Genomic DNA, 24,626 nt, shown 5'->3' with positions numbered 1-24,626 from the left:
AAGCCACTAACTAGATAGACCAGTGTAGACTGAAGCTTCTGCTGGAGTAACTCCTTCTCCTCAGGGTCCATCATTTGTTTTGTGTCATTAATTCATGTGATTTGGGGTTTGGGTTCTACTTTGTTATGTTTTCTTATGTGTTTTGGTTTATTGCTTTTTACAGTTTTCTTAGTTTATGTTCAAAGATGAAAATGGATGTTCTATCTGAAAGCTGGGTTCCTTGTTTCTTTCTTTTGCCCATGACTGACTGCATGCTTTCTATTGATGTCTTATTCCCGGTTCTTGACATGACCATCTTGTCTGTGAAAGGAGGCACACCAGCGGGCTTGCTTAATCAGAAGAAAGGGAAGTTTGCTTGGTTTAGTCACTCCACAGAAACCCATGGTAATGTTCCCCTGCACTCTATGTGTGTAAATGAGCATTGGTACATACCGAACTGGTGTTTTTTTCGATGGCTTGTGATGCAGTGGTCATGAATGTGTATTTGTATGTGTGTGTATGTGTTTGTGTGTGTGTGTGTGTGTGTGTGTGTGTGTATCTATAAGGAGATGGTAATCTGTCCCACTCAAAGCCACTGCCCTATCATCTCTTCATATGTATAAAGTCAGCAGACATGACAATCAGCAGCTGCTATTCCTTGATGGAACACTTCCTTTGGATAGTGCCAGCCAAGATTAAGGTCACCATAAATGCCATCTTGGTACTGGTACAGGCAGTTCCTTGATTTAGGAGATGATATCGTTCCTCCTAAAGGCCAAGCCCATCCACTCCTAACTTGGTTGTATTTCCAAGCCTAGCACCACCATCATACCACTCCACTAACACATAAGGGGCTCTCTGGGAGCAAAGTGTCACAAAGTCAGAGCTCTTTAACTTTATTTTTTTAAGATTTTGTTTATTTATTTATTTATTTATTTAAGAGAGAGAGTGGCGGGGGGGAGCAGAGGGAGAGAGAGAATTCCAAGCAGACTCTGCACTGAGCACAGAGCCCAAGGTGGGCCTTGATCCCACAACCCTGAGATCACAACCTGAGCCAAAACCAAGAGTCGTACGCTTAACTGACTGAGCCACCCAGGCACCCCCAGAGCTCTTTAACTTTAAACAATGATGCCTGAAGAGTGAAAGGAACCTTAGGTCAGAGATGATCAGAGATAGATGGTTTGAAAGGACTGAAGGCTCTTTAATGTATGACTTCTTCCTTAGTGTGGATGGAGGAAAGAAACTGGTAAGCTCTGAAGGTGCTGTCTTCCTAGCTCCCAGTGCTAAAACCATGCCTAAGGTCTTGGCCTCACACACCAGCTCCCTCAGACCTCAGGCTACAAAGGGTGTGTAAATGCCGTAAAATTCAACGCCACTATTTGGCTATTCACCATGCTCCTATGATGCTTCCAGAGCCTGATCTGGCTATAAGAACCTCATCTTGTCTTAAAGTATAGAGTAGGGAGCTGGTCAACAGAGGGGCAATCAAGATAAGCATGGTGCAGGGGGTTATGACACTTGTACTCATGACCAAGTCCTACCCCCAAATACACTGTGTGAACTTGGGCATCTTCCCTTCCCTAAACCTCACTTTCCTGTCCTATAAAGTGAAGGGAGTAAGCTAGAGCTGGGTGATATCTAAAGTCACATCCAGTGCCAACCTTCTTTGAAATGGCATCTAGATTTCTTTTTACCCAACTGTATTAAAAATGAGTCCTAGGGTAGAGAGGTCTCTCATACATGACAGTCAAACATATGTTAAGTCATGGGCTTTCTATTTGTATCTTGCATGTTCCTGAAATGAGTCTCTTCTCACCCACCTATCTTGTCTTATCCAAAAGAAATGAACCTTGGAAAATCTCCATCCAAAGATATTATCCATATAACCAGTAGAAGCTTTTCCTGGGCTGTGGCGGCCCCATGGGGACTTGTACAAGGTGTCACATCACCTGATGCCACACCCTCACTAACTGCAGATTGTGTGGCTCCTGAGAGTTAGTGATTTTCTCACCACATGAGGAGTTCTGTTCTGCAAGGAGAACGGACCAGGACCAATGCCGTAATGGCCATTCTGAAGAACAAGGGTTGCCAAAAATAAAACTCATTTTTGCGTCATATTAATAGGGTAAGAGAAGGTAAGGAGGAAGAATTCTCTTGAGTGAAACTTCTATTTGAAATAAAAAATAATGATAAAATAATGGCTTCTCTAAGCCCCTACACTGGGTTCCAAGCTAGAAAATTCCTGCCACTCTGGAAATGCAGCTCACTGCTGCCTTGGGAAGGGAGTGGAGATTGACCAGACAGATTGGCACCAGTGGAATTAGATGGTTTATATCCCAAGTCAGCCTGCTGGGGTCGGAATGTCAGGATTGCTGGAAGGGGAAATGACATCCCAGTCTACCTGCAGTCTATCTTCCAGTCACATTTAAACTTAATTGGTGGATTCCACAATTATTTTCCCCATTCCTGGTGTCTGTAGTGCAAGTTTGAATCTTAGTACCCGATTCTGGTAATAGTCATTTATTTCAAACTACCTATTTCAGGTACGGTCCTATATGGAACTGACTCAGGATCCAGTGTCCACTACAAGTAGGGGGGCAGTCTTCCACATCCATCTAGTACTTCATGAGGCAGCAAAAACATCCTTCCTACAAACAAGTTGGACCCTAAGTTTGGGGATGAAATCCCTTAGAATTGGTGGGTGGGGAAAAAAGCAAAATAAAATATTTTCATGAAAGCTCCTCTTTTTATGGCTCATAGTGGATACAAATGGAAAAGCTTGCACAGCTTTTCTGAGGGCACAGAGTTGAGGGTAGGAAAGGATTCAATGGTCAGTGTTTTCAGGAAGTAAGTCCCACTAGTTAAACTCACCCTAGACAAGTAGCAGGCATGACAGTCAAGGAAACCCCCAAACTTGGCTATGGCAGGCCCCAACCTGCTCACAGCAGCACCGCTGCTCCCCTAACTAACAGATGCTGCTCAGGTTCTCTTCCTCCCAAGTAGCCCACAGTCTTGGGACTGGGTGTTTTGCAAACTAATGCACTTCTCTCCCCTTTTCCTCCCCACCCTCAATGCCTTGTTCTGCATCCCTTTGACTCTTGTAGTGAGCATGCCCACAAGCGAGACCGAGTCTGTCAACACCGAAAATGTGGCTGGAGGTGACATCGAGGGAGAGAACTGCGGGGCCAGGCTGGCGTGAGTAGGCACGGCGAGCCCAGGGACTCGGGCTTTTCCAGGGATGCGGGGAGGGATGCTGTGTCCCGAAGTCACAATGGGCTGGCCCATCGTGGGTGAGGCAGAGGTCAGAGGAACAGAAAACTCAGGCAGTGACTTGTGTGGGGAAAGAGGGCCCTGTGTTGAGTATGACTCCATGACAGGGGGAGGAGTCTTAATATTAAGGCCAGTCTCTGATTCTGCACTCCTGTGACAGTCTGACTCAGGATTTGGAGCCCCTGTCCATTACATCAGAGAAATACAAGATAGGGCTAGGGGGACAGTGAGGGGAGCTTGGCGGTGGCTCCGAAGTCTGTTTCTTCCCAGCCCCCTCGCCCCCTGTCACGTGAGGCACCTATGTGAGGGTCCCTGGGTCCTGCTAACCACCCTTTCCATTTTGGTAAATGTGACCTGGAAGAAGAGCAAACAGGTAAGAAAATACCCTGGGAGATAATCAACATGTTGGTCCTTCTCTGCAACTCTAGTTACCTACCCTAGTGAAGGGAAACGGAGATGCCCAAAGTGCAAACTGGAGTTAATACAAAATTCACCTGTGCTTAGCTTGTAATGTGGCCAGACACCTCGTCCAAAAGTAGCTCCAGCCTAGATGCCCACAGCTTCCCTTCCCCTGGGGCAGGCCCCAGGCTCCAGGCTTCGGGGAGCCGACTGGCCCAAGATTGGGCAGGGTACGCAGAAGAACAATTCACTCATGAACTATCACAATCACCCATCTTTGATCTTAAAAATGGAAACCAGTAGTCCCTGGGAAATGTTCCCCCACAAAAAAAAAAAGAAAAAAAAATGAAGGGAAAAAATAGTTTAACTGCTAAAAATAAGCAAACTGCTGATTCTATTACCAGCATCTCAGCAGAGTCCAAAGATTAAAGTCCTATTCTGTCAGGGATTCACACTGACCTTGGGCATGAGGCCTCCTGGAGCATTTAGGGTCTGCTCTTGGAAGTGGAGCCTGCTTTTCCTGTTGGCTTGGTGGTGTAAGAATTGTAAGCTCACCCCAGTCACTAAAAAGCACCGCATACAGAAGGCTCTGAGTAGGACCAGTCCCAAATGAAATGAGTTTCTAAATTGCTCCATCAGTGGAACAGCATCTTATTTCACCTTTCATCCCTGAAATGACTCAATAAGCTGAGCAAACCCCAACCTCTTTAAAAAGATTCTCCACAGGTGAGTCTGAACACAAGCCATGCCAACCTTGAGAATGGTCTCCGAGAAAGGAGAAGGGAAAACAAGGCTTAGGAACAGACTGGCTCTTGCAACTTCTATTTCCAGGCTACACAGGGCTTTCAGCATCACTCACTCTGACAGTGGCACCAGGGAGTCTGCACTGCAGATTTCTTGGCATCATTGGGAAGCAATTATTGTCAAAATGTTGTTAAAATACGGGACTAATTACATTTTTAAGCAGCAGTCCAAGCATTCCCCTCCTCTCCTGCCATACAAAGCAAGCACTCAAGTTTTTGCAAATGGGCCCCAGCGAACCTTCTAAGTCTGTCAGGCCTTTCTGTGGTCTTGACACCAAGGAGGGTTGTAGAGAAGATGGTGGAGGACCCTGCAACTCAGGCTTTGGGGCATAGCCCAAGTTGCAAACCAGGGGAGACCAGAGAACTTCCTAGCCCTAGGAAGTCACTTGCAAGTACATTCCAGGAGAGCATGGAGATCTGTTGGAAGGAGAACATGATTATCCTCCAGAGAGGGAAGCTGGCACCTCTAGTATATCTGTCATTTCCTTGAGGACACATTCTGCAGGCTGGAGGAGCTCTGTAGAAATGGTCCCTGTTATCCTTATGAATATCCACATTTATGCTTCTACTCTGTGCATATAAAATACCTGGACAGAGTGCCAGGATTATAATATATGCTTAATAAGTTATGGTCTTTCCCCATCTCTCTACTCAGCCCCACCCTACTCAGACAACCATGGGATAAGACTGCCAACATTCCTGGTGGGAGAAACAGTGTGAGAACAGGCTGGGGACTAAAACCGAGTGTGATGGGGAGGAGACAGTGAGGGACTGGCATCTTTAGAGCTAAGAGTTAAAAGGCTTGTGTAGTCAGATGAGGTCAGGATGAAAATTTATATGTAGTGAGAAGGGCTGATGAAGATGGTCCCTGAGGGGGTGGGAGCAGAGAGAAAAAGGAACTGCAATCTGATATTTTGTTGGGGAGAGGGAGGTGATGAAGAAGAAGGAACCATCAAAGTTTGAAGACAGAAAACAGTAAGGATGCTGAAGTAAAATTTTTTCCCATCCGTCCCTGCAGTCCCCGGTCCAGAAACAAGGGTCCAACCGAGGGACCTGTAGGTACCATGCAGGCAACAGTATATGGAGGTCCAAGGTGTGGCTCTGAACAAGAATGGAGCCACACACTTGAGGTTATCAGTGTAAAAACTATTAATGAAGCTATAGGATGAGGGTTGGCCAAGGGCTGAATCTTGGGAAACTGACAGACAGAAGAATAAGAACAAGTAAGTGAAACAGATGAAGAAGTGTTGAGACCAGACAGCAGCACTTGCAGGAAGGCCACGGGAGAAAGAGTTTCAAGAGAGAACTGTTTATTTGTACATTCATTCAGCAGTGTGCCCAGCTTGGTGCACAGTGATGGTGATGCATAGCAGGAGAAAAAAATTGATACGATTTCACTGGAGTTTATAATCTGGTGTGGAAGTGACATTAAACAAGTAAATAAGTCATAGAAATAGGGATAAGTGTTAAGAAGGAAAAGTAGCCAAGTAGTAGGGTTAATAACAGGTTAGACTGGCAAGTTAGGAAACACTTTTTTGAAGAATTAAATTTAAGCTGAGAACTGAAGAGTGAACATACATTATTGAGGAAGAGTAAGGAAGAATGTTCCAGTCAAAGGCAACAGTGTGTTTCAAGGCCCTTGGGTGGAAGAACTGGGAGGCCAGGGCGTATTGGTGGGGGAGGGGGGAAGGGGAGGCTGGAGGAAGGACATGGCCTGGTAGGCCCCTAATGATCTTTGTCTTTATCACAAGACTGTGAGAAGTCACAAGAACATGGAACTGGCAAGGGAGGTTGATTGGGTTAGTTTTGCATTCTCGAAGGATCACTTGGATGTCAGGGGAAGAATGGGTAGAAGTGAGGCCACTAGGGAACACAGTGAAACACAGGGCAGCACCCTTGATAGCAGTTAGTGAGGTGTGAGATGATGCTGGCTCAGGCTAGAGTCACACATGGAGATGAAGAAAGTGGTCATGGGTTCTGGAGCCACACTCTACAGGACTTGTTTGCGGGAGCTGGAGTCTTAGTGAAGGAGAAGGGTGGGAAGGAGCCAGCTTAGGGCACTCGCTCCAGAAGTGAGGCCATGGAAGAGAGAGGAGAAAATAAGATGGTAAAAAGGAGGCAGCAATGGCCAAGTGAGAACTTGTTTTTCGTCATAGTAAAACACTGGGGCAGTCTTTGGGGCAAAGAAGCGACCAATGAAAATGGAGGGTCTACAGATGCTGGGATGGAAATGAGTGATTATAGCAAGACATTGCCTAAAAAGAGGAGAAGGTTGACTTCAGAGGCACAGTTGGAGATGCTAGATTTACACGGGAAGAAGAAGTTCCTTACCTCTGGGACTAATTGGAAGATAGAAAAACAGACCTGGCATCAGGAGTCCTGGATCAAGTCCCAGTCAGCCGCCAACAAGCCATGTGACCTCAACCAAAGCACTTCCCCTCTGAGTCTTGGTCTTGCCCTCTGGGACGCGAAGGAGTTATCTTGATTGTTGGCTCAGGGACTCCTAGCAAAGGCCCAGAACTCCTGGGAGCCACTTTCAACTCTTGTTCATTTGGGCTTCCATATAAGATTTCATATGAATAAAACATTCTACAACCCGATAAATTGCAAACCATAGTTCCAGGTGACATCTAAGGATCCCTTCCAAGCTCTCAAACTCTGTAGTCTATGAAGAATATAGAATCAGAAATAGGCTCTGATACAGAGAGTCAATGATAGGAGTCAAACCAAATTATCTGTCATCTCGTTACAGAAAGTGAGGGTTAGGTGTCCTAGGAACCTGAAGAATAGTACAGAAGATTCAAGCTAGTGAGTCACCAAGAGGTCACTAAATGATCACCGAGCAGTGCTGAAGACACAGTGGAGCCTGACATCGTAAATGTGAAGGCAGCCTTGCGAAATGATTCGACAGATTTTTTTTGGCAGCCTGCAAGGCCCAGAAGCACTAAAAACAGACAGCCGTGTGAACCAGAGTGGCAGTGTAGCAAGGCAGGCAAAGTACAAGTCCCAGGCCGTGTGTTGAGGGCAACATTGATGTGACACTAGTGCCAAGCTGGGAACTGGAAGTTAAGCCTGGCATTAGCCTGGGAGCCCTGGAAGGGGGTGAATGATGGGGAAGACCCAGTGAGGGCAAAGATTGGGTTCGGAGCAAGAGCAGAAGGATGAATAGAGAAGGAGAATCTGGCCAGAATGTGGAGCTACTGAGTTCAGCACCCAGTTGTTGAAGCAGTGCTCTGTGATGACAAGGTCCATTACCCTTCTAGGAATAACAGCTGTGGACAGTGTTGAAGTTGTGGCATCAAGGAAGCTGAGTCAGATGTGTGTCAGCCTGGATGGTGACTGCAGTGCCATCTGACTTACGTTAAAGGCAAATTGGGACAATTCGGGGAGATACTATTTCATACCACAGGTAGTAAACATATTGTGCTCATTACTCTAAGAAGGGGAGAAAGGCTGAAATATAAATAGACCCCCAAGAAGTAAATAGTTAAGCAAAAGGAAAGGAGTTTGGGGCTCATCTCTAATTTTGAACCTTAATATCAGCAAAGAAAATCATGGTTCCCTAGAAGGTTTGTCTTGGAGGCCTGGGCAGTGAAAGTATCTTGGGTTGAAGCTACTTCAGGTCCAACCCAGTAGAATTGCTCTGATGGTCTTGAGTGTCAGTTACTTTGTCCACCTCCTAGCTCTTCTTCAGGAAACCATTTAAAACGTGAGGTGGGAATTGTACCTTACTAGGACAATAATGATAAAAGCCAAGAAGACTTCTGAGCAAGTTGTGTGTCTCCCGTTGGGATTTGGAGAAGCTAGAGCCTCTACTGTGCTGAGGAATCTGAAGTGGTTTAAAAACCAGTAGGAGGAAGCACTTGCCACACATCAGCCAACTCAGGGTGTGGAGTGGGGACCATGACACCAGGCTGCCATAGACTCCCCAGTTTGCTTACTCACACAGTGAGACGGACCAGCTTTCCAAACCTTGAGCTAATAGTTACTTCCTAAGAGGTGAGGCTGCTGAGCAACTGGGTCCTCTTGTTTTCATGAAATGGGATCCCTGCTCTTCAAGGCAGTACGGAGGAATCAAAACCCTTGGGCTTTACAGAGTTCTAGCCGCAGTTCTCTAAGAGTTAGGGTTTTCCTTTGTCTCTAGACACTTGCCACTTGAGCGATACCCTCCCCTCTCTTAAGTAGGGGCACTTAAGTAATGTGGTACTTAAAAGGGGATGAACTGACCCAGTGAGCCTAAAATGATGCTCACAATCCCCTGAGATTAGCAACAACAACAAAAAATAAGTCTTCAAGTGTGGTGTCAAGGGTTATACATCAGGACTTGTAACTAAGTGGAAAAGAAAGTTCTGCTCCATTCCTGCTCTTCTGAATGTGCCAGAATGCCAAGGAGGGGCCCATAGCTCATGACCACGCTGGAACTGGGACTAGGATGTCATTTCAAAAAGTCACCTCAGCTCTGATCCCCCTCTGTGCCCACATCCCAGAGTCATTTCCCTGGGAGATATGATTTTGGGCTTTAAGAACCCACTTTTGCTTATGGACTGAGAGAGCCTTAAAGGAAAGAGCACACGGTCTGCATTGAAGGACACCCCTGAGAGGATCACTGAGACATTTCTAAGAGAAGAGGCCTGGGGCCGGGTCAGGCTCTGTAGACAGAGTCATGAGACTGAAGGCCACAGTCATCCACTTTGGCTTATGCCTAACAGCAAAGAGAGGCAACTGTCCGAAAGTAAGCCTAGTTCAGACGCTGAAGGTCCCCAAGCTCAGCATGGCCCTGCTGGGGAAGAGAAGACCTCGATTCTCCATCACCCAATTAGCAGCTGGAAAACATTTGTTTCCCCCATTAAACTGTGGTTCTAAATAAAAATGCTGCCCTTGGCTCCTGGTCCCCCTCCCACACACTTTGTTAACATGTGATTAAACACTCCAGCCCTAGCAAGCAGCCTTGGGGGTGGGAAAAGGTTATTAGCTAACGGTTCAGAGCAGTAAAGGCACTTGGCTAGGATTCTCAGTGCCCCAGAGATATAATTATCTCATGCACGATGGCTTTGCCACCTGTCACATCTTCTGGTTTAATTTTTTTTTAATAAAAAATAATGAGAGAGGTTGTTTTCTTGCTATGTGACAGAGCTCACTTTGTGCTGAGCTGGGACAACACAGGCTTGCAGCGGTCGCCTCCTGAACTCCTTGCTCCTGTTTTCTGTCTGCATCTGTCTTCGTCTCCCTACCAGTGTTCCATCACTTTCTTCGTCTCTAACCTGCGTTCTGCATCCATCCATCTACATGTCTATCTGAGCATGGTTGCTCCACCTGCAATCCTCTGGCTCACTTTCTGAACACCCAGGCCTTTTCTGACACATTGCCTTCAACCGTTTTGTCTCAAGGGCTTACATTCCTCCTGTCCTCCCTTCCTCCCTCCCTCTCTTTCTCCCTTTCTCTCGCTCCCTCCTCCCTCCCCCTCCTCTCTCTCTCTCTCCTCCCTTCTGGCTCCCAGCCTTTCTCCTCCTAGTTTTCCCTGGACACTCCAACATGAACTCAGTAGCCTCAGGGCCTCCCTGAAGGGTCCACCTCTCCGTGGGCTTCCTTCCCCATACCACAACCCTTCGAGTCACACCTGCCCTGTGTTTTGCCCAGAAGTCCCCCACGTCTTCAAGGCTTCATGTGACTGTCAGCATCCTAGGTTTCTGTCAGGACCCATGGCTGTTCCTTTAGGCCCAGTTGCAGCCCTCAGGCCAGGACTATAGTGGCTTCTCAGTTCCCAGCTGGCTTGTTTTGCTCATCTTCACTTCATACCCCAGCACTGGCCAAGCTCCTGTTGGGACAGCAGTGGGGTCTGCAATGACATGTTCCTTCCTGCTTGTGGTTTCCAGCTGCTGAGACCTTCACATCTGCAGAGAGGCCTTCCTCCCCTGCATGGCTCTCGTCAAGGTGCCGCATTCCCAACACATGGCCTAACCTGACTTGGCTGGACCTGCTGGGCGGATGCTGTGTGCCACATAGCACCTGTCCTCTCCAGGGACTATTGGTTCCACTTAGAAAAGACTAGACTTGTAGATATGTCAGCTGGGCCAGCCCTCAGTTTCCACGTTCATACACTTAAACACACCAAGAGATGCTGACCAGTAGGGTTCTCTCTCTCTCTCCAGAGTCATTCTATTTCACTCCTCACATCCATCCAACACCCATTTCTAGTCACCCAGGGCCATCACACTTCTCTGGGACTGCTGAACATCTTTTAAATGGAAGAATATGCGTATGTGTCCCTTGGTAACATCTGCTTTTTCTCTTTCAGCCACCGGATTTCCAAATCAAAGTTCAGGTGAGTGAAATGCATGCTCTTCTTTCCTACCGCACACCAGCTCTGTCCCCAGCTACACTTTTGGGTAGCCCAAGGTAATACCTACCAGGTGGGGGGGGGGGGTACAGTGAGGGTGTTTTTCTAAGGGGTAAATGCCTCTCTTTTGTATGGCTACCAAGGAAAGACTTTTAGATCAGACCCCACATATAATTCAGGGGTCGATATTTGTTGAATTTTCTTTGCCAGTCTTTTTTGGCAAGTACCATCCCTAGGAGGTTGGGAGACCTAATGTGTCTCCCTTCTTTATAAGATGAAGTTCAGTTAAAATAAATATAATGTGGACACTTGCTACTATTCTTGCCTACTTCATGTTTATGGAACACAGTAAGAAATGAACTTTAAGGATTATGGAAAACACGTAGGATCACGACACTGCTCTGCTTCAGAACCTTACACAGGACCCCTGGTCTTCAGCCCTGCGTCTACCTTTCCAGCCTCACCTCCTGCACTCCCCTGCACACACTCTTTGTTTCAACCACATGGAACTTCTTGCAGTCATCAGAATGTTCCCTGTCCTCTCAGACATCAAGGCCTTTCCATGCAGCCTTTCTTCTCCCTGAATCACTGTGTCCACAAGTCTTCATCTGGAGAATTCAGGTTTTTGTTAAGAACCTCAAATGTTACTGCATCTACATCTTCTGCAAACTCTTCCAGGGAAGTTTCTCACCTCCCTCCCCTCCCATAGTGCTGTGCTCATACCTCTGTCACAGCACTTAGCATACTACATTGCAATTATTGGCTCACAGGCCTGTCTCCTTCAGTAGGCTCTGCATGCCTCAGAAGTATTCTTTCTAGAGAACCTAGCTAAGTGCCTGCCCAGGGGTAGGCTGTCCATACATATATGTTGAATGGATGAATGAATGGATTTGTGGAGTGGAGATGTGAATTTTCCCCCACAAAGCTTGTACATGCCAAAAATATTGGTTGTTTATGTTTTGTAATTGATCTAATCTTGCTTCCCTAGCCTCACACACTGTGTAGCAAGAGCATAAATAACACTAAATTTTAGTCCAGCTGGGTAAATGGAACCCAATGCTATGCTTTAAATAGTCCCCGAAGGTAAAATGTTCAGTCTCTCATATTTCCACTTCCCCAGCTTTTCTCCAGGATGGAGTCTGGATGCATGGGGGCAGGGAACTTCAGGATCCTGGGAAGTAAACAGGGCTTGGTGAAGGCTGCTCCTGGAACCCCTCTGAGTCCTCTGCCTATCTCCACTGTTTGACTGCTAGTCTGGACTTCTCTCTGAACTTTCAGGTCCTTACTGGGGTGCAGCAGCCCATCTGGTTTGGACATCCACTCACTGGGGTCCACGACCCCCATATTTACATTTGATCTTGAAATCTCCATCTCTGCTGTCTGACCCCCAAGCTCTGTCAGTCACTGACTTCAGCACCTCCATACCTCATCTGAGTGCATGGACACTTCCAGGTCCTTCACACTCCATGAACAAGCTCTGGGGACCCCAGAGCACTATAGCAGGCTCACCTACCTCTCTGCCACCTGCTGCTGTCTGCACCAGCCTGAATAGAGCTCTGAGCCAAAGGCTGACATTCTCCCAGGGGCCTGCAGACACCCCCCCATACTACACCCAGTGGAGGCTATCCACTAGCTTCAGCATACCTGAGCCTCCCAATGACTATCTGGGTGTTTCTAAAGCAACCCTCTGCAATCTCTTGAGACTTGGCACCCAGGGCTGAGAATTAAGTGAGGACTCTGGTATCTGATTTTCACCTCTATTTCTGATACCTTCTTTCTCCCATAATTCACTGGAATTGGAAAATGTAGACCTTTCTCCCATTCCTTTTTCTCTCAAGCCAAGACCTCCTTTACATTAAAAAATCTAGGGTCAAGTCTACCAGGCCTAGCCCTTATTACATGAAAGAGAGTTATAGAAATATAAAAAATCCTTTCTCTCTTGATAGTGTTTGGATTTTACTGCTTTATCTCCGGTGTCTGGGGAAGTGGCTAATACATAATGGGGACTGAATTAATACTTGCTGAATGAATGAATGAATGCGTGGTCTTGCCTCAGTAAGACAATAGGCTTACACAGACTCAAACAAAATGTCTGATTTGACAGCCAAAGCTGAGAAAGCCCTTTGTGTTCCTAGCAGTTTTAAATCCCCCACACAGTAAGAGTAAAGGGATATAAAAATCCATTTGAAAATATTTCCAAAATATCATTCTCATTGCCTGCAAATGAATGAATTATAAATGAACAAATGAGTGAGTGAACAAATGAATGAACATAATCTGAAGGATTGGAAGAGAAATGACATCTTTGTATGCACTCTGTCTCGTAAGAGATTGCCCAGGAGATTCTGGGAACATTTTTCTATCCAGTGACCTATGGTACAACCCAAACTTAGGACAAAGGAGAGGAACAGTGCCCCCCCCTAAACCTGGGAATCCTTTGCTAAGCTTTGAGACTCAGCTCAACCTGCTGTCTACCTAACCTCCTGTATTCCAGCCATAGGATCTCTGAGAAGGATTTCTCCCTCTGCTGCTACTATTCAAGATACAACAGAAATACAGAGAGAAAACCGTATTCCCAAAATGTGTACTACCAGTAGTTTGGCACTATCATTCAACCCATTTTCAGATGAAGATACTGAGGCTGAGAGAGGCCAAGGGTCACATATTCACATCTGGCCGAGTCAGAACCCATACCCGTATTACTAACCACCATGCTAGCCTAGTGAAATGTTCTGTCCAGGAATACTAAACCCTGTTTCTGCTCAACTGTTACATCTTAGGCATGGGCCCATAGCTCTACAGCAGTGCTTTGGAATAGAAATATAATATGAGCCACATTAAGACTATTTAAATTTTTCTAGTAGCCACATTAAAATGTAAAGAGAAATAGGTGAAATTAATCTTAATATAATTCATTTAACCCAGTGTATCTAAAACATTATCATTGCAACATGTAATTAATATAAGAATTACTAATGAGACATTTTACATTCATTTTTTTTTTTTGTTCTAAGTCTTTGAAATCCAGTGTATTTTACCCTTACTATGTGTCTCAGTTTGGACTGGCCAATTTCAAGTGCTCAAGAGCCACATGTGGCTAGTAGTTACTACACTAGACCATGTGGCCCTAAAAGGTCTGAGCAGATAGCAAATGGGGGCCCTCTAGTCTAGATGCTACAGCCCACAGATGGTGTATATTTAAGGAATATCAAAAGCTGGCAATGGATTGAAAATGCCATAAAAAAAAAAAAAGTAGGGGTGCCTGGGTGGCTCAGTGGTTAAGTGTCTGCCTTCGGCTCGGGTCATGATCCCAGGGTCCTGGGATTGAGCCCCACATCAGGCTCCCTGCTCAGTGGAAGGCCTGCTTCTCCCTCTCCCACTCCCCCTGCTTATGTTCCCTCTCTCGCTGTGTCTCTCTCTGTCAAATAAATAAATAAAATCTTTAAAAAAATTATCAAAGTAGACCCAGAGCCATTTCTGTCTGCTGCAAAGGTTTCCACTACAGATGTGAGAAGAATGTCTCCTCATACTTCCTGCCTTTTTGGGTTGTGGCAGCCATGACTGAAAAGCGTAGTATAGAGGGAAAATGGAGAGAGAATTTTTGCAACTCAGAAATAACCTTGTAAGCAGAGAAGAGACTGCTGTACTCTAAAAACGATTCTAAAATTTGAATTAAAAAGAAATAAAGTATCCTGATCATTTTCTCAGTTTAACAATGACAAATAAGACAATTTGAGTTTCCAACCAGCCTATTACATTTGCAATACTCAATGATGCAAAATCACAGTTTACTTAAAAGAAATACTAGAAGAGAGACTTTAGGGGAAATTCAGCAAATTAATTGACTTATAATATTAGGGCAATATTAGGGTATTCCTTTGGTAAGCCAAGTCTCCACTTGGAGGAATTAGTCACAATAAGGAATTTTGCAACATTTGGGGCTAACTGTTCAGAATAGGATTTAAATAGTTAAGGAACAAATGATGTAGAAAGTTTTGTGCAACTTGCAGGGATTAATCAGATAATCTGTTGAGTTTCCAGATCTTAACTTTATGGAGTTCTGAAGTGAATCCCATGGGGTTCTAAAATTTGGGGGGACTGTCTTGCCCCATCTTCGGTGAAATGAGCAGCTGGGACAAGGCAAATACCCAAATTTGTCTACTCTCTGATAGTCCATTCTAAGTTACTTAGGTATAGTATAAAAGAATTAAATTTAATCATTTCCTGTGTTGCTCGTTTTCAAAGAAAAGACAGGAACTTATTCTGGCCACTAGAAAGAGCCTAAAGTGTCCACCATTTTGATGTTGTCTACTCTTCTAGATGCCTATCCAAAATTATGTGCCAAGCAAACTTTTTCAGTAGCACTGCCCCTCCCTCACCCTCATTGTCATCCCTGGGTCACAAGAGCTCCAGGGCTCTCAAGCCTTGTCTTCAGCAAGAAGTTAGTAAATCTGCAGAGTTCTCTCTGCTGTTCTACCAAGCTGTCAGTCAAGTGTCCCTACCATGTAAGATGGACTGCACTAAGTACTGTGGATCTATAGCAAAGTACAAGACACAGTCCCTCTCCCTTGAGGGTCTTATGATCTCACTGGAGAGGCAAGAACCATACAGTAAAAGATGACCAACAATATGGGGAAATGGGAAGCCATTTCCTCTCTTCCCATTTCCTCTGAGTAACCTTTGCTGGCTCCTCCACCACTGGCTCGGAGGCCCTTTGGTGCACTCCTGCAGCACTTCTGCAAAGCCTGCCATAGGGCTAAGCACACTCTTTGATCGCTTGCTTAAGTGTCTTTATTGCCCACATGAGTTTTATGCAGAAAAAGACTATCACGTTAACTGATGAATATCTAGTACCTATCCCAGGATAGGTATTTAATAAATATTTCTTTAATGTATACCTAAAATGAGTAATGCAGATGTAAGTGTGACAGGAATTCTGAGCCTGGCCAGACTAGAAAAGTTCACCATGGAGAAGCTGGGACTTGAGATGAGCCCTCAAGAATGGGCAGGACATGGGCACCTGGGTGGCTCAGTCATTAAGCGTCTGGCTTTGGCTCAGATCATGATCCCAGGGTCCTGGGATCGAGCCCCACATCGGTCTCCCTGCTCAGCGGGGAGCCTGCTTCTCCCTCTTCCACTCCCCCTGCTTGTGTTCCCTCTCTTGCTGTGTCTCTCTCTGTCAAATAAATAAATAAAATCTAAAAAAAAAAAAAAAAAGAGTGGGCAGGACATAGAAAGGGGAGCTCCTGACAGTTTGAGGACAGTCCACGTAGGTGGAAAGGCAAGAGCAAAGCCCAGACTTAGGAAGAGGTAAGGTGGATCCCAGGATGAGTTGAGCAGAAATTTCCCATGGGGCTGCAACGATATAGAATTTTGAAGAAGTAGATTAGGCACATTCATATCCGCCCTTCTGTCCTATGTCTACATATGGGAACTTCTATTTCTAGAATAAATGACTTTTCTAGTTAGTATGAAGGGAACATGAATAGCAGGCAAATTTCTCCTCCCTATTTTATCATTTAATTTCTATATCCTCCATGCATATGTAAACACACAAATAAATTTACACATTCTAATAAATCATTACATTTATTATACCGTAGGAAGCGTTGCCAGGAAACCAGTTGTCAAGCAAAGCTATATTTTGAAGAGTGGGAGGTGTATAATTATCTTTAAATACTTTCTCTGGATAGTAATTACCCCCACCCCCACCCCAGCCCAAATCCATGTGACTCCCCTGAATGGCTGTGCACAGGAACAGCACATTTGACAGCTATCACCCTGCCTCTGACAGCCACTCCTTCAGGGGGTCAGGCAGTCCTAGACCCATGGGACAGGCCTGACCATGTGGCACCCCACATCCCAAACTTGGGAAAAGAGGAGCTTAATCAAGTTCTCAGTATTAAACTGACTCTGAGTCCATTTCTACATACTGTAAAGGAACGCAAACTTCGTTCCTTTGGCCTCTGAGTAACAATTATCTGTGATTTCTCTAACAAAAGATTGTATCTATTTAAAACACCCTTTGAAACTACAATGTAAGCTCTTTAAGGTCAGATATGAGTTTGTCCTGAAAAATTCATTTTTCAGGAAAAATATAGTCGTACCAAATTTCTCCATAGTATTAATAACCACAATGACAGGAAAGAAGCAGTGTCCTGCCCTGTTGAGATAAGACTCCTCAGTACCAAGAGCTGGCAAACTGCAGAGGAGCCTGAGGACCAACTAAGACCCCTTATCCCATCCTTTGTCCCTCTCTTCACCCTCCTGCATCCTCACTCCTACCCAAAGTGGTATGTCGGGGAAGGTAAGCCTCCGTAGCATTTGGAAACCTTAATTTTCTGACCCTGATGCACTTCTTCTCATGTAGTGAATTAGCCTCAAGTGGCAGATAAGTGTCCCCAACAAAGGGATAAGCGCTCACTGGAGATGGCATTCAAGCACCCACAAAGAGCTAGGGTCAGATCAGAACACTATTTGATTAATTCTTTCTTCCCTCCCTGTTCTGCCGGCCAAAAACTAAGTTCTCCCTGCCGTTCTGAGGAAAGAGTTCTCTTTTTAGATGTACTTCTCACGTTTCTAATCTCATAATAGATGCTAACAAAAGTTTGACAACAGGATTTTCCACAGATAGTAGGTAGATAATACAGAGTGAAAATACAGATAAAGTCAAGCTATCTCAAAAGGACGTTTTGGGGGTGGGTGGAGGGATCCATCGCAGCAGGGGTCTGCATTTCTGCAAATCTAGAATACAAACCTGAATACAGATACTCATGGACTGTTGCTCTGAGATGCTGTTTTGCTCCTCCCCCCGCCTTCTTTATTACCCGAACAGGGGCGCTGCCTTCCAGTTGCCTGCTGGGTCTCTCTACACACATGACCTGCAAGCACCTCAAACCTATTTCCTGAGCTGAGCGCCCCACCTTTCTCCTCATAGCAACCTCCCTGCCCAGAGCAGGAGCTGAGCGCCCCACCTTTCTCCTCATAGCAACCTCCCTGCCCAGCTTGTCTGTACCTATAACGGTTAGAGGCGCCACTCTTACAAATCGCTCCAGCTAGAAATTTTGGCTGTCCCTTCCATACCTTTCTCTCTTACCTTGTGCATCCAGTTAGGCTCAAAGTCCTATTGATTCTGTCTCAAAATAACAAGGTCAACTCAGTGTCCTCTTTTCCATTAATAAAGCTACTGCCTTCATCATCTCCAATCCACATGGCCAAAAGAGCATTTCTCATACTTCCCCTGATCTAGAAATTGTTTTGTTGGTTGTTTGGTTTTCCACTGGAAGCTCTAAACTCCTCCACCATAGAATTTAAAAATTGGTATCATCTAGCTTAATGGTTCTCAACCATGGTTATAGATTAGAACCACCTGGGGAGCTTTAAAAACTACCCAGCCCCCAGAGAATCAGATTTAGTTGGTTTGGAGTTGGAGTCTGGGTCCTGGTGAGGGTTGATGGTTATTTTTTTTTAAGCTTCCCCAGGTAATTTTATGTACAGCCAGGTGTGAGAGTCATTGACATAAGTCCCTAAACAAGAGACCAAAAGAACATTATATGGACCCCGGCCGAGGTTTCAGGAGGCCATGTGCTGCATGAACTTTTATATAGAGATGTGTGTATGTGTGGGTATGCTCGTTTTTTTCCTGAACAAAGTATCTAAACATTCATGAGATTCTCAAAATGTTCCATAACCCCATGAAAGCAAAGAACCTCTGATCCAGATTCACCTGTAACACTTTACAGATGAGACAGCATCTGGGCAAGAGACTGGGCTGGGGGGAAAACCAAGTCTGGCTCTGCCACTATGTAATATCAGTCAAGGGACTCAACCTCTATGGCTTAGTTTTCTCCTCCTCAATATCAGGGTAGTGCTTGCTTTGCAGGGTTAAATTAAAGAGAAGGCATGAGAAGTGTCTAGTATGGTAACAGGCATGGATGAGGTTTCATTAATGGCAACCATTACTAGTCCTACTTACTACCATCACTATTAATAATACTCTTCCGTTGTGCAATACAATTTGAATAATGTCATTATTATAAATTTAAAATACGTATTTATACCAGATGCATTATATGGTATTTTATCAATCCCCACAACAACCCTGTGAGCTTGACCCTATTCCTATTTTACAAATGGGAGAACCCAAGCTTAGAAGGGTCAGGGCCACACACACAAGTAAGTGGCAGAGCCCGGTTAACTTGACGGGAAGCTTATCTCCTCGCCACCACATTGCACTGCTCTGCTGAGGCCAAGTCCATTAAGGGAAGAAAGGAAACCACGATGGTGTCTTTCAGATTTCACAGCCCCCTCCGCCCTGCCCCCTTCCTTCTCTCCTTGCTCCTTTTCCAGCCGCTACTGGCGCCGGTGGAACCGGTTCTGCAGAAGAAAGTGTCGTGCTGCAGTCAAGTCTAATGTCTTCTACTGGCTTGTGATCTTCCTGGTGTTCCTCAACACGCTCACCATCGCCTCGGAACACTACAACCAGCCCCACTGGCTCACGGAGGTGCAAGGTGAGAAGAAGCCCCCAGCACTATCCTTCTGTACTCTTGCCAACTCGGCCCTGAATCCCAGGAAGGGAATAGTCACAGGCACAAGGTTGATGAGAAAAGCCACCCTGGCAGGGAAAGTGTCCCTCGCTCTTGGCAAATGCCATGCTGAGGATGTCAAGGGCTGACAAGCTTGCAGGTCCCATAGTAAAATGCACCACCTCATTATAAAGAGGTGTGGTTCACCTGGCTGGGCCCACCCGGTCCGCCTGGCCCAACAGTCACTATTGGGTCCAGGTGACAAGGTCCATGCTGCCCCTTGTTTGGCTATCTCAGACTCTTGGCTGCCAACTTCCCAGAATGGGTTTTCAATACCTCAGGCCTTACTGTCGCCTGCAGGTGGGCCTGCCAGAACATGTGTGGATGAGGTGAGCAAAAAGCCAGGAAAGAGGACAGTCATGGCCTGAGCACCAGGAGCTGTCCTCCATGGGCAGTTACTGCCCCCGCCCTTCCCTGGAGCCCTAGAATAGGACCTCCCTAGCCAGTGCCTCAGCTCCACTCCCAGGGAGTCAAGCAGACATGGGGGCTGCATTCCAGAACCCTGGAAAGTGGATGGTCTCCGAGTGCAGAGAGTGGACTTGGGTGGCTTGGCTCCCCCTTTTGGCTGATCAGTTTGGGCAGAGTACTCACCTCTCAGAACCTCACTCCTCATCTCTGAAAAAGCAGCCAGTAAAGAAGTAAAGAAGATCAGCACACACAGCCTTTGATGCATGGTAGATCATGTTTACTGTGATTATAACTAGATACCCCTTTTCTGGAGATTTGGCCCCAATTGTTCTGTTCTGGCAGCAACAGAGGGGGGAGGTGTTCTGGCGGGAAAGGGAGCATCTGTGCTTTTTTTTCCAGCAGTGATAATTACTGTTTTCTTTCTCCTCCTCCTGCCTTCCTCCTCCTCTCACCCCCGTGCTGGGATCCTGGCCCCTCGCCTGATCCCACCAGACACGGCCAACAAGGCACTGCTGGCCCTTTTCACTGCGGAGATGCTGCTGAAGATGTACAGCCTAGGCCTGCAGGCCTACTTTGTGTCCCTCTTCAACCGCTTCGACTGCTTCATTGTGTGCGGGGGCATCCTGGAGACCATCCTGGTGGAGACCAAGATCATGTCTCCCTTGGGCATCTCTGTGCTGAGATGTGTCCGGCTGCTGCGGATATTTAAAATCACAAGGTATTTGGGTTCTCATTTCCCTTCAGACCTGGGACTCAAGGAGAGATTCTTCCAGAAGGCAAGGGAGGCAGAAAGGCTTGGGTGGGAGAGTAGCTGCTATTTCTTGAAAGGTCTATCCTTGGCTCATATATGATAGAGGGGAATTTTTCTTCATTTAGATGACATATCATTTTGAAATTCCTTTGGCTGCTGATACCAGAGACGACTCAGTGGCATAAGCAAATTTGGGATTTATTCAGTTACATAAAAGAAGTACAGAGGTGCGCAGCCCAGGTAGCTTCAAGAAGGCATCAGGGACCCAGTCCCCTTATGTCCTTTGCTTTGACAGCCTTAGGACTGCCCTCCACTCCCAGGGTCATGAGGTGGTTTCCAGAGATTGAGCCATCATGTTTGAATGAATCAAGGCAAGGAGAAGAGAAGGGGTGAGGGACCAAAGGGGCATCCATCCTGGCTGAATCAGCCCCTTCCAGAGCTCTTCTAGACATCTCACCAAGGCTCTGTTGGCCACCCAACTGTTGGAGAGACTGAGCAATGTGGTCTTTTTGCTGTGCATGTGCTGCTGAAAATGCAGTCAGGATTCCTTAACTGGAGAAGGATGATGGCTATTTTGCCACAGATGGTTCTCACCCCTCCTTCCACACGTTCACCCCCTCTCCATCTGCCTGTCCATCCGCCCACCCAAACACTGCAGGCTCCCCAACTCTCCAGGTCAAGCCGTGATTCTCATGAAGAGGACAGGCGCAGGCGGGGGCAGGGGGGTGGGCAGTATGCTCTAGAACAATAATTTTCAATCATGTTGAGACCCATTTGGGGTGGTGAAATCAATTGAGTGGATCACAGCCATCATTTTTAAACAGGTTTATTCACATACTATATAATTCACCCCTTTAAATTGTACAATTCAGTGTTTTTCTATATATTCACAGAATTTTGCAACCATTACCACAATTTAGTTTTGGAACATTTTCATCACCCCAAAAAGAGAGCCATACCCACTCCTTATTTGTCCCACCTTCTCTCCCAGTGGCAACCACTAATTTACTTTCTATCTCTATAAATTTACCTGTTCTTGGCAATCCCTGTAAATGAAATCATGTAGTATGCGGTGTTTTGTGACTGGGCTTCTTTCATTTAGCATAATGGTTTCACATGCTGTGGCATGTGTCAGTACTTTGTTCTTGTTTGTGGCTAAATAATATTCCATTGTATGGATATACATTGCTTTTGTTTATTCACTCATCAGTTGATGGGCATTCGGTTTATCTCTACCTTTTGGCTACTATGAATAATGCTGCTATGAACATTCATGTTCAAGTTTTTGTACAGATGTACATTTTCATTTCTCTTGGACATATACCTAGGAGTAGGATTTCTAGATCATTTGATAACTCTACTTTTACGATTTTGAGGAATTGCCCAATTGTTTTCCAAAGAGACTATGCCATTTTGCATTCCCGCTGGTGATATGTATGGGTTCCGATTTCTTCACATTATCATTTTCAGTGAAGGAATGAAATAGGATAGGAAAATCTCAGAAGGCCTCACATGAACATAAGCATTATTTCATAAAAATCTTTGGGACATATGTCAGAGTTGCAGTATAATATATATTTCTCACTGTAGGTTGTGGTTAACCTTGAAGGGACATGTCAGAAACATGTGGTAGGGACAGGGCTCAAACTCTGCCTCCCAGAGGTACATGCCTCCTCTCCAGAAGAGTCTCTGCTTTGGGAGCCCAAATGACAATAGGGGCACTGGAACCATCAGTTGGATTGTGTTGGGGAAAAAAGTAAATGGGGTTGGTATCTTTCATTCAAAGACCTGGAAGAACAACAACAACAACAAAAAAAACAAAGACCTGGAAGTAACCACACCCTGATGGTTGTGTTCTGAACTTGGCTGAGTGAGTGGTCAGGGCTTGCAAAGCTGCCCTTGCTTTGCTGTTCTCTCTCAGCAGCTCATTCCTGCGGTGCTATCGAGGGTCAAGAGTCAAGTGAGAGAAGGTATTTAAAGAGCTCAGTTCAGTGCCAGGCCCAGGGACCCTCAAAAGCCAGAGGGTTTATTATTAATCTAATTATTATCATTGTTGTTACTTGGAGGAGGGAGAGGAGGAGTGCTGAGAGCCATCTAAACATATACACAGTCTTACTTCTGTTTCTCTCTCATGTTCATACTGCACGTCAAGCTCTAAGAGATAGGGCAAAAGGAGTATGGTATGAACTGAACCCAGGAGAAATTTACAGTCTGGCTGGGGAGATGGAGTTTGTACTCATGAAACCATTGAAAGAAAATCTAAGACGGAATAAAATGAGCTGGCAAATGTTGGGACAGGGGGAATATGTGCTATGGGAAGTCAGGAACAGAGGGAGTCCCTGGGGAAGGTTTAATGTCACAGGATGGACTCCAAGGACACGCAGAATTTAAACCCACTAGTTTAATGCTGTTGAGCAAACACCTCTCTTCCCCTCGTCCCAGAAAAATCTCTTTCTGAATGCCCTGAATATCTTGGCATTACAGAAAATCTTTGGTTTGTAGTAAAAAGTAGAGGAAATATAGTTATAGTAAAAATATTGTTAACATGCATCAGGACTTACTCTGTGCAGTTAGTGTGGCCCGACTGCTTTCACTTGATTCACCCTCACAATTAATGACCTGTAAGAGAGAGTCAGAGCAGGGCACTGTTATTATTCCCATTTTACAGATGAGGAAACTGTGGTTCAGAGACTTCAGTCACTTGCTCAGGCCACACAAACTGCTCAGAGGTGAAGCTAGGATTAAATAGCAGGTCTGTCTATCTGATCTCAGGTTCTGTGCTCCTAACCATGACCATGAACTGTGGAGTTGACCACTAAACTGTCTTGCCATCTTTGTCCCAGCGACACAACTTAAAGGATTTTTACAAGTTGATACTTGTTGTTATTCACTGATTCTACTTGTTCTTCCTTGGGTCTGGTAAAAGCTATTTTTAACTTGGAGTTTTCAGTGCCTCCTATATAATTCTCAGAAGTCTGTGTGTTTGGGGGTTTGTTTGTGCTTTTGTTTTTTAGATTCCTATAAAGAATTCTTGTTCCTAGATATTGTCATAGCATCTTAAAGAGATTTGACAGTCATTCTCTTTCTAATCAATAATTTAGTTTCTAAGCTAAAACTATTGCCAAGAAGCCATTTTTTAAAATCTGTCTTTGCAGAGAGCTTCCTGTAGTCCCTCCATGAGAAAGATGGGTGGTATTTTCAGATCTCTATAAAGTCTATAAACAGAATAATTTAATTATCTAATTGTTACTTTGGCAAAGCCCATCATCTTCCTGTTTGCAAGCCTCCAACCCCTCTGGGGGCTTTGGAAAACAACATAGAGACTATAACTATGTGGGGAATCCCATGCCCCCTCTGAACCTTGTCTCCAATATACTCCAGTGACCAAGAAAATGCCTCAAATATGGTCTGGGAGTGGACATCATGGTCCCTCGAGATGGGTCATCTGTGCATGGTCCTGCCATCAGGCAAGCATATTTCTCTCTCTTCTTTTAAAACCTCTTGGAGAATACTTGGTAATATTTCACTACTATCTGTGTGTTAAAGAAGCATTTTTTATAATGCATTCTAAACCAGTGATTGTGATTCTCAAACTTAGTTGGACTCATTAAGAGAGTTCATGAAGGATCCCCACCGCTAGAGATTTTGACCAGCAACTTCTAGAGAGTTCCATGCTGGTAGTCCAGTGACCTCACTTTGAGAAACACTGGCCTAATTTCCTGCTGCTGTCCTTTGTCCACTTCCCTGTCTTAAAATATAGACCTTTATATATCATTGGAAACCTTGATTTTTTTTATCTAAACTCTCTACTGTAGCCCCTAACCATGTTAAGATTGTACTTTTGATAATTCTTGACTGGAAAAACATATAATGATAAAGAGGTACTATGAATTCAGCAAAGTTTTTAAATTATTTGAATTTTTTTAAATCTTATAAACCTGTGCACATTTGAAAAGTGGTAATGTACACACAAGACAGGCTTTTTATTTAGAGCGCAGTAATGCTTGATGTATCCATGGATTCATGGCTCCCTTCCTATAATTCCAAATTTCCCTTCCTTCCCCCAGGACCTACGGTCTGAGTTTGGAATACTG

General features: G+C 45.2%; 1 protein-coding gene across 14 annotated transcripts in view; it reads left to right on the top strand.

Annotated features, from left to right (window-relative positions):
- The window catches only part of CACNA1C (calcium voltage-gated channel subunit alpha1 C), a 720,546-nt gene that overhangs the window by 567,014 nt on the left and 128,906 nt on the right, over positions 1-24,626 (top strand). For 13 of the 14 annotated variants that reach the window (XM_088025853.1, XM_028121052.1, XM_028121053.1 and 10 more), the window contains exons 10-13: positions 3,084-3,174; positions 10,747-10,773; positions 19,138-19,298; positions 20,274-20,499. In XM_088025853.1, the coding sequence (XP_087881979.1) occupies positions 3,084-3,174; positions 10,747-10,773; positions 19,138-19,298; positions 20,274-20,499 (505 nt within the window). Of the gene's footprint in view, positions 1-309; positions 385-3,083; positions 3,175-10,746; positions 10,774-19,137; positions 19,299-20,273; positions 20,500-24,626 lie in introns of all 14 variants that reach the window. The other variant, XM_088025852.1, reaches the window with a different exon arrangement.

Source organism: Eumetopias jubatus, unplaced genomic scaffold (genome assembly GCF_037043125.1).
Source record: "Eumetopias jubatus isolate StellerSeaLion01/CBP00866 unplaced genomic scaffold, mEumJub1_p1.0 scaffold_8, whole genome shotgun sequence".
Lineage (NCBI taxonomy): Eukaryota > Metazoa > Chordata > Mammalia > Carnivora > Otariidae > Eumetopias > Eumetopias jubatus.
This window is presented reverse-complemented; position numbering and strand designations above follow the sequence as displayed.